Below are 10233 nucleotides of genomic sequence, written 5' to 3'. Positions count from 1 at the left end.
TTTTAGAAGAACCGCCAGGTGGTATGATGTGAGAGTCATATGAAGGAGGAACTCATACTGCATTAGAGGAAAAGGCAGGTACCTTGGAAAGAAACAGGGGTAAGAAAACAGCACAACACCAATTAAATCATCAAATAAAAAGAGAATAGACATCATAAAATATGTCATAAGTAATAAGGGGGTAACTGGTCTATAGACCGAGATGGAGAACGTATAACGCCCAATAACGGGCTGCAAATGGGCCAGAATGGAGATTGCATACTGGAGTTATATACCAAACAATATATAGTATGAAGCCATAATAACAAGGAGAGAAAAGGTAATCTAAATTATAACTATCAAGTGACAGCCTAGCAAAGCAGGTAAAAAGATAGGAGCACTTGACCGATTATTGCTCTTGAGAAAGGCTTCTAGGGGTGAGTTGGAGATTCCTTTTCTTGGAACGAGATGATTTCGGGGTACGCATCACTTCGAACGGAGCCACTTTAGGGAGTTCTGGCAGGTCTCTCAGATCTTGAAAAAGTTCCCAGTTCTCTATGGGTAGCGGTGATATATTCAAAAGATCAAAGGCTGAGGTGAGATCCGTGAAGCAGGAAATATTAACTCTTTTCCCAGCAAATGAGAAGGAGATTCCGAAAGGAAAGGACCAACGGTACAGAACCTTTTTGGACCGGAGCCAATCTGTCAACGGCTTTAGGGCCCTGCGCTTTTTCAGAGTTGAGGGAGCCAGGTCCTGGAATACTTCCAGCTTTGAATCTTCAAAAGCAAGGTCAGGGTGATTTCGTGCAGCTTCTAGAATGGCGGTCTTTATTTGAAAATTCAGAAACTTGCAGATAATGTCTCTGGGCGGTTCTGTTGGCTTAGGTTTGGGCCTCAGGGCTCTGTGCGCTCTTTCTATGATGATTTCTTGTGGGAAATCAGGGCCTAGTAGAGAACCGCATAAGGTGATTATAGTTGCTGTGATGTCTCCTGGGGTAACCGATTCAGGGATTCCTCTAAATCTCAAATTATTGCGGCGCCCCCTGTTGTCTTGATCCTCAAGTGCGCAATGGAGATCATTGAGATAGGTAGAGCAACGGTGCAGAGAGGCCGAGACCGCTGTCTGGTGGTTCAGGGATGCCACTTGAAAAGATTCCAGGGTCTCCACCCGCTCACCGATATGTCTCACCTCCTGTCTGCAAGCTGCAAGCTCTGTCATAATCGGCTCCATTACCCTGCTGAGAGCATGATCCAGATACCTTCTGGTAAGCGGTCGGTCTGAGCCGGCCTGCGTTTCCTCAGCATCGCTTTCTCCCTCCGATTGCACCGGAGCACGCTTTGGAGCTTTGGGCTGCGGGGTCGGCGCCATCTTGGGTTCTCTGGAAGCGACCGTTGCTGCGGCTTTCTTCAAGAATTTCTCCATGTCACCTCCAGATATCTGGCCTTTGGAGGTAGCAGGAGGGTCCCCTAGTCTGGGGTTACCGATTTTAACCATTCTCGCCTCTTTGTGCTAACAATAGCTGGCGTTAGGGACGTTTTCTCCTAGCAGAGCTCAAAGCTATGCGACCATCACTATCAGGCGCAAGCTCCGCCCCCCCTAGAAGAATTCATTTTAACATGTTCTTTTATTCCATTCTGGGGTATGATGCATCTCTCCTGACTTAACGCCTGCAGAACAACTGCTTATACTCACTACTGCTCCTTTTTCCTCAACACAAAAAGAAAGAAACCTAAACAGAAGAGGTAAGTTTATTTCATGTTAGTTTTCCTGATATACGCCAACAGTAGTGGTCATCAGTCGCAGCACTAAGGAGATCTTGTAAAGCCTTCTGCTGGACTGGACTCAGCTGTGATACACATTGTGTGAACAATCCTCCGGATGCCTGAACTTGTCGTACTACATTGGCAAGTCTTTTACCACAAAAGTCTTCATTTTTTACAGATTCATGGACTCCTCCATCTGCTATAATACTAAATATTTTGGGTAAGTTTGAGTTGTTGGGTCCAAGTACAATTGGATTGTTACTTTCTAGAAGGTCACAGAGAAAGTTAAAAGTGTGAACAGCTTCCTCTTTGTCCTCATGCAGCAGCAGCCATGACAGCCAATGAGGCAGAACTCCATCAACATTAAAGCAATCTGGTCTGTATTTCATTATTTTTCCTACAGCTGAAATGCAATTCTCTGTTGCATTGATATTCTCTTTGGTTTTAGAGTCGGGGGTCTGTATAACCCCAACAAGAAGTGGAAGAGATTCTGTACAGAAAGGACGATAATTATCCCCAACAAACTGTGCCATCACACCAACAACATAAGCAGCCGCTTGACGAACCTCTGGACTGCTGTCACAGATTGACTGTACCAGAGGTCTAAGGAAGTATTCGGCGTATTTGAAGGAAGTGTGGCTACAGTGTTCAATGACGTCATCAAAGATACAGAGTCCCCACTGTCTGTCTGGCCATGGTCGATGTGGACAAATTAAGTTAACAATTAATGGCAGCAACTGCTCAAACCACGGCAACACCTTCTCTTTGTAGCTACTGAATATAGAGTGCAAAATGTCTGCTACTTTAGTCAGAATGTAAACGTCATTGTCATCCTCATCTTGCAGGGATTCCTCAACTTGTTCATCATAATCCTCATCTTGTCTTTTCACTTGTCTTAGATCTTGATTTTTAAAGTGCTCTTCTAGTTTACTCTTCAGCATGCCTCCAAGTTCTTTAAAATGTTCATTGTTTAAACATCCAACTCCCATCACCTCTATGCACTTAGCAAAAGAGTGCATAATTTCGGACAGAACATTGGAATCTGGTTCTGTTCCAATTCCTTTTATAAGAGCATTGCACATGAAGTGCCACATTTGGGTTAGGTACTCGGGGCCGCGTACCCGTACACATTCCAACAACAGTGGCATAGACTCTGCAGCAGCAACTCTTACCCCGTCATGAAAATAGAACTTAAGGAGTGGAACCATTAGTTTTACAACTTGTTCTGTGTACTCCACAAATCCTTCCTTCAGCTCTTTAGCATAACAGACCAACATCTGGCAAGCAGTTGCTTTTTCTTCAAGTCCAGAAGTTTTGATTCCAAAACTTTGTTGGTCTCCTAGATTAACAAACTCCCATCCATCATCATCACCCATGCTCTCCATGTCTTGAGTGTCAAGAAGAGCCACCTCTGGTTTAATGGAAGTAGTTTTCATGAGAGGTCCCATAACCACAGGATGGTACTGCTGGAATTTTTTTCCAAGGATTTTACACATACGTGCCCATGCAGATATCATATATGAAATCTGAGGATCATCATCTTCTAACTCGCTGAAGTCTGTCTGAGTCTTTAGCAGCAGCTGCATCACATCTGACGCATCTTGCATAAACTTCTCTTTACCAACAGCTAGACCAATAAGACCAATAAGACTTACAAAATTATGTATGGGCGCACAGCAGGCTTCAGAGTGAAAGGAGCACCAGCTGGAAAGGAGCACCAGCTGGAATGGTAATTGGGAGCTATGTCGCATGTAAAGACACCCTAAGGTGGCCCTAGAGTGGAAACCCCCAAAAAGTGACCCCATTGTGGAAACTACACCCCTAACAGAATATTTCACGGTGTGTAATGAGCACTTTGACTCATTAGGTGATTTACAGAATTAGGAAACGCTTGGCTGTGAAAATGAAAAATTTTATTTTTTTCCAGAAAAAGTTGCTTTACACCCAGATTTTACACTTTCACAAGGGGAAGCAGGACAAAATTCACCCCACATTTTGTTCCCCATTTCCCCCTGAATACGACAACTCCCTATTTGTGCTCAGAAAATGATGTATGGGCTCATAGCAGGCTTCAGAGTGGAAGGAGCAGCGGATTTAGCTGGAATGGTAATTGGAAGCTATGTCGCATATGAAGACACCCTGACACCTTACAGTGGAAACCCCCAAAAAGTGTCCCCATTTTGGAAACTAAACCCCCTAAGGAATTTTTTAAGTGAAGTAGTGAGCACTTTGGCCAAACAGGCGTTTCCTAGAATTTAGAAACACTTGGCCATAAAATTGAAAAATTGCATTTTTTCATGAAAATGTCGCTTTAGGCCCACATTTTTTTAATTTCCCAAGAGGCAAATGGAGAAAATTCACCCACAATTTATTAACTGTTTACTCTTGAATATGGAAACACCCCGTACTTGTTTGTAAACTAATATATTGGCATAAAGCATGGTTCAGACACAAAAAGAGCGCCATATGTTGTTTGGAGGACAGATGTTGCTGGAATAGTTTTTAGGCACAATGTTTCACTTAAATAGATCCTGAGGTACCCCTACAGTGGAAACCCCCAATAAGTGACAACATTTTGGAAACTAGTCCCACTAAAGTATTCATTTAGAGGTGTAGTGGATTTTTAGTTTCATTATAATTTGTACATAAAATTTTGTTGGAATAATTTAGACAAGGCAGACTAAGATTTTTCGAAAAAATATAAATTCTCACTGGGCAACAGGAAAGGATAAAAAGGGTTTCATGAAAGTAAAAGTATAAAATTATACATCAAAAGTAGTATGGTAAATTTTGAAGCATCTTTTCATACAAAGGCCATTGATGGACATTTTTCACATTGATAGCTGGTTTCCTTTCTTATACTATTTCTGTAACACACACGGCAACTTTTTAGCGGCTTGCTCTTCTTTGCCGTGGGAGAAATTTGGGGAAGTGCTGTCCTGGCACTATCCTTGTTGCCTCACATGTAGAAGTGGTACTGGGGCCTGCCTCCCCATATATGAGAGCCTGTATTACATTTTCTTGAAATTCAAGAAAAGTTCCCTCTTGGCCAGCATTTCTGTAAAGTACAAATGCAATATATAATGCAACCTGTGTAAGGTGCACCACAAGATTTTTATACCATATATTGGATTTTCGCATGGCACTGTAGGGATTGAGTAACTGGTCTGACAGGTCTACCCCACCCATAAATTTATTATATTCTTGAATGCACACTGGTTTAGGAGTTTCAGTGCCAGTACCTCTAACAGGTACAAGGGTGCTGATGTCACTATGTATTGTGGTTAACATAAGTACATCTCTTTTGTCTTTATATTTAACACACAATAAATTTTCGCTACAAAGTGCTCTGCTCTCTCCCACCCTAAGCATTTACCCCAGCAGCGTTTTTGGGAGGCCTCTTTGTTTCTTTTTTATTGTGCCACATGCTACCGTACTTCTGTTAGCAAGGCACTTAAAAAGTGATATATTGGAATAAAAGTTGTCAAGGTTCAGGTGGTATCCTTGATCCAGCAATGGGTGAACCAAATCCCATACAATTTTTCCGCTTATTGCAAGAGTGGGGGGACATTCTGGGGGTTCTATTTTAGAATCCTTCCCCTCATATATTTTAAAGTGATGTGTGTAGCCAGTTTCACTTTCACACAATTTATACATTTTGATGCCGTATCTTACCCTCTTGTTAGGAAAGTAATGTCGAAAATGTAGCCTTCCTTTGAAGTTCACTAGGGATTCGTCGACAACAATGTGTTTTTCAGGGGTATATATTTCTGCAAACACAGAATTGAAATGGGTGATTATGGGCCTTAATTTATACAATCTATCAAAATTGAGATCATCTTGGGGTGGGTATTCTGGTATTATGTAGTGTATAAATTTGATGATGGCTTCAAATCTCCTTCTAGACATGGCTGCACTGTACATTGGGGAGTAGTAAAGTATATCTGTACTCCAGTATGCTCTTATAGATTTTTTTTACCAGGCCCATACTTAATAAAATGCCCTAAAATTTACACATCTCCCCAGTGTCGGTAGGGGTCCATTTCTGGGCATAAAATGTTGTAGGATTCATGCCAATAAATTTGTTTGCGTACAAATTGGTTTGCACAACCATCAATAAAATAAAATTTTCAGTAAAGAAAAGCTTGAAAAAATCTACTTCTCTAAACCCAGTTGTATTAACATGTATACCTGCATCAACAGTAAAGTCGGGTACCTAGGCCACATAGTTATCTGGGGGTGCCCAAATAGGTGCACTTGATTGGGTTAATGCCTGATCATCAACCCTTTGGCACCTTCTTGGGGGTTCATCGGATTCATTTGAAGATGATGATGATGCAATAAAATTAATTTCACCTTCACTTGCAGACTCAGTATCTAAACAAATCATGGCGTACACCTAACTGCCTCTGATGCTCCATATTTGAATTTCTGTAAACAACATAACAGTCCCGTAACTGTAGAAGATGAAATAGTTTTATTTTTTTTCAAAAAGGTACTAACTGAAATATTTTTTATATACAGTATAAAGCAAATTTGCTCCAAAATAAAAATAGGAAACGGGATTGGGCTCACTGGGTCAGTGGGGGCAGTGGTTGGTGTTGATGGCAGAAAAAAGCCCACTAAGGCCTCTTTCATACTACCGTACAGCTTTTTCAGTGTTTTGCGGTCCATTCTTCACTGATCCGTTGTTCCGTTTTTTGTTTCCGTTGTGTTTCCGTTCCGTTTTTCCATTCCGTTTTTCCGTATGGCATATACAGTATACAGTAATTACATAGAAAAAATTGGGTTGGGCATAACATTTTCGGAATGGATACGGAAGACATACGAATGCATTTCCGTATGTGTTAGTTTTTTTTGCAGACCCATTGACTTGAATGGAGCCACGGAACATGATTTGCGGGCAATAATAGTACATGTTCTATCTTTCAACGTAACGGAAAAACGGAAATACAGAAACGGAATGCATACGGAGTACATTCCGTTTTTTTTGCGGAACCATATAAATGAATGGCTCCGTATACGGACCGTATACTGAATGCAAAAAATGGCCCGTATACAGAACGCAAAAAAAAAAACGTTCATGTGAACGAGCCCTAACTCTGTCAATAGGTCTGTGTGTACCCAAGAAAATAACTGAAAAACTGTTACTAAAAAATATTTTATATATGAGTGGGTTAGGGTTCACTGGGTCAGTGATTTATGGCCTTTAACCAATGTAGATGTCAATGGAAAGGGGAGTGAGGGGGAGGCCCCCTAGAAAATATATAGTTCTTGATGCGACTCTGATGGGGGAGCAGGTCGTACCTACTAAAATAACGGTAAAACAGTATGAATCAAAATAGTTTTTCTGTATAGAAAAAAAAATGCTTAGAAAAAAATAAAGTAGGGGAATAGACTATTTAGTTCTTGATGCGACTCTGATAGAGGTGCTGGGCGTACCTACTAAAATAACACTACAACTGTGTCAGTGACTGTCGGCCGTTGGCCTGTACGGATGTAGTTTGGGATGAAGGGGATATGTAAAGCTTTGTGCGATTGGCAGGAGCACTGGGTGTACTGGGGCTCACTGGGTCAGGGACTGGTGGATGCTAGCCAGTGAGGATGATGATCGGGGGAATAAAGGGCCGCTAACAAAATTTTAAAACACAAAATGTATTTTTGGGAAAAAATATTTGGTCTGAAAAAAAAAAATATGGAGCAGGATGGGGTTTACTGGAAAGTAATGGGAGATGAATGGGGTGTTTATAGAAATTGGTGCAACTCTGACAGGAGCTCTGAGCGACAATGACTCTTTCTGATCGCTTCTCTGACAGAACTGAGGTGATTAGAGGGGGTGAAATCACCTACCCAAACTCCTGTCTCCTGATTGGCCAACCTAGAACCATCTTGATTGGCCCTAGGTTGGCAAACTGTGATTGGTAGCTGTGAATCACAGCTCTGTCACAACCTACATGGTGACAGGTTCACATACACATCGGCGTCTGGGATGGCTGTCAAAGCACCATAACAGCAGCAATCCCTGATGCCTTCCCTCTCTGATTGGTCCATTGGAGGGACCATCAGAGCCTCTCTATAGCAGTATGTGGCTGTGCAGTATGTCGGAGTGCCGCTGCAGTCTCCGATACAGCCCACCACCCTGCCGAATCTCGTTGCACTGCAAATAAAACTAGCAAACTAGCGCTGATTGGTCCATGATACTTCATTACAGTGATCGCCTACCTGGGTGTGCTCCCACAGGTCCGAGGCCGGCTAGCTGTGATAATCAGCTGTCCATGGTAGCTATCATCACAGCTATGCCACCATGTAGTAAAACATGGTGGCAGTTTCCAGCCATGACGCGTATACTTGTCATGGAGCGCCAAGTAGCAGTGCTCCATGACGAGTATATACGTCATAGGTCGGGAAGGGGTTAATACACAAAAGATCACATGCTTAAAAAACTTCAAGATACCGCAGCTAGATAGAGGGACAAACGCTATTGGAATAACTAATTGCAACTGGTGTGATATACCTGTTGCCCCCCCCCCCCCAAAAAAAAACTGATTGAGGGGTGTGATATTACTATAATATACCTTCTAACACAGAAAGCATATTATAGTGCATTTGTATTGTGCAGCAGTTGTGTGCCATTCTGCTGAGATACCACAGCTAGATGGAGGGACAAATGCTATTGGAATAACTAATTGCAAGTGCAACTGGTGTGATTTTCGCGAACCGTTTCAGCCGATGTTCGTCCAAATAACGGTCTAATATACCTACAGCCACATAATCACTTGATATTTTCTGTCCGTTGAATGCCTAATGTTTCGGGCCTGTACTGCACTGGCCTGCAGTATAATTGATATCCAATGACCGTCTAATATACCTCCAGCCCCATAATCATTTGATCTTTTCTGTACGGTGAATGCCTAATTTTTGGGGCCTGTACTCCACTGGCCTACAGTAAAATTGTTATCCAATGACCGTCTAATAGACCTCTAGCCACATACTCACTTAATCTTTTCGCGAACCGTTTCAGCCGATGTTCGTCCATCACTACTTATAAGTATTTCATGGCAATGTGTCTGGCAAGTTGAAATAAAATTATATTATACAACAAGATAGGGACTCAATACTTTATATTTAAATGCACTTTAAAGTAAGGAAAACTACTTATCTACATCTACTTCAAGACCATTATCATATACACACAGGTGACGTATCCTCATCATTACTGGCAGGATACCAATAAAAAAAATTATTGCGGAACTTTAATCTGGTATGACAAAGAAATTACTTGGTAGTACACCAAATTACACAAAAAAAAAGTGGCCGTGGGAAAACCACACACAGTTTCTTAATGTAAATTTACAAAATATAATACATGTGTAATACTATTACTATACAGGTAATGTTCATAATACACAGGCCATAAAACAAACAGCTATGTATTGGCAAGCAGTGGGTCATTTATTTATGAGTCTGATAATATAGTCTTACCTTAAAGTAGTAATGAGACGTTCTTCAGGTGACACACTCTGCCGCATGTTGGTGTCCTGGAAAGTCAAGGCAGGCCGCAACTCCCCCAACAGCCGATCAAAGGTAGCCACCGACATGTGGCAATAATTAAAGAACTTAACAGGGTGCGCACGGAGCTTAGAGTATAAACCAAGACACAAACATGCCAAACAATCGAATCTCTACAAAAAAATGGAGCTGTCCAAAAAAGCAATGCATGCTGGGGGTATTTATATTTGTTTGCAGTAAGGCTGGGCTCACACGGGCGAGATTTCCACGCGGGTGCAATGCGGTAGGTGAACGTATTGCACCTGCACTGAATCCCGACCCATTCATTTCAATGCGGCTGTTCAGATGACCGGTGATTTTCACGCATCACTTGTGCGTTGCGTGAAAATCGCAGCATGCTCTATATTCTGTGTTTTTCACGCAATGCAGGCCCCATAGAAGTGAATGGGGTTGCGTGAAAATCGCAAGCATCCGCAAGCAAGTGCGGATGCGGTGCGATTTTCACGCATGGTTGCTAGGTGACAGTCCATTCACTGTATTATTTTCCCTTATAACATGGTTATAAGGGAAAATAATAGCATTCTGAAAACAGAATGCTTAGTAGGTGATCAATTGAGGGTTAAAAAAAAAATAAATAATGAACTCACCTTCTCCTCTTTATCGCGTAGTTGCCGATCTCTTTACTTCTTTAATGATGAGCTGTGGGCTAAAGGACCTGTGGTGACGTCAGATCACATGCTCCAATCACATGGTATCTGACATCACCACAGGTCCTTTAGCCCATAGCTCATCATTAAAGAAGTAAAAGAAGAGACCGGTAACTACGCGATCAAGAGGAGAAGGTGAGTTCATTATTTATTTTTAACCCTCAATTGATCACCTACTAAGCATTCTGTTTTCAGAATGCTATTATTTTCCCTTGTAACCATGTTATAAGGGAAAATAGTAACATCTACACAACACCTAACCCAAACCTGAACT

The 10233-nt window shown here is 41.8% G+C and overlaps 1 protein-coding gene across 1 annotated transcript; it reads right to left on the bottom strand.

The window, feature by feature from the left end:
- Positions 1-1590: 1590 nt before the first annotated feature.
- LOC121002500 (importin-5-like) lies at positions 1591-9272 on the bottom strand. The gene is made up of 2 exons (XM_040433952.1): positions 9226-9272; positions 1591-3447 (listed from the first exon to the last, which is right to left on the bottom strand). Exons 1-2 carry the CDS (start codon positions 9270-9272, stop codon positions 1734-1736), a joined length of 1761 nt encoding a protein of 586 aa, XP_040289886.1. The 3' UTR covers positions 1591-1733.
- Positions 9273-10233: the final 961 nt, after the last annotated feature.

Source organism: Bufo bufo, chromosome 5, assembly GCF_905171765.1.
Source record: "Bufo bufo chromosome 5, aBufBuf1.1, whole genome shotgun sequence".
NCBI classification, from domain to species: Eukaryota; Metazoa; Chordata; class Amphibia; order Anura; family Bufonidae; genus Bufo; species Bufo bufo.
The sequence above is the reverse complement of the archived record's forward strand: the minus strand, read 5'-3'. Positions and strand labels throughout refer to the sequence as shown.

Excerpts from the sequence above, each read along its gene's own strand:
- LOC121002500 (XM_040433952.1), bottom strand. The coding sequence starts at position 9,272 with ATGCGGCAGAGTGTGTCACCTGAAGAACGTCTCATTACTACTTTAAG. Across the intron at positions 3,448-9,225 it reads CGTCTCATTACTACTTTAAG|CTGGTGCTCCTTTCACTCTG; the intron begins GTAAGACTATAT and ends GCTCCTTTCCAG.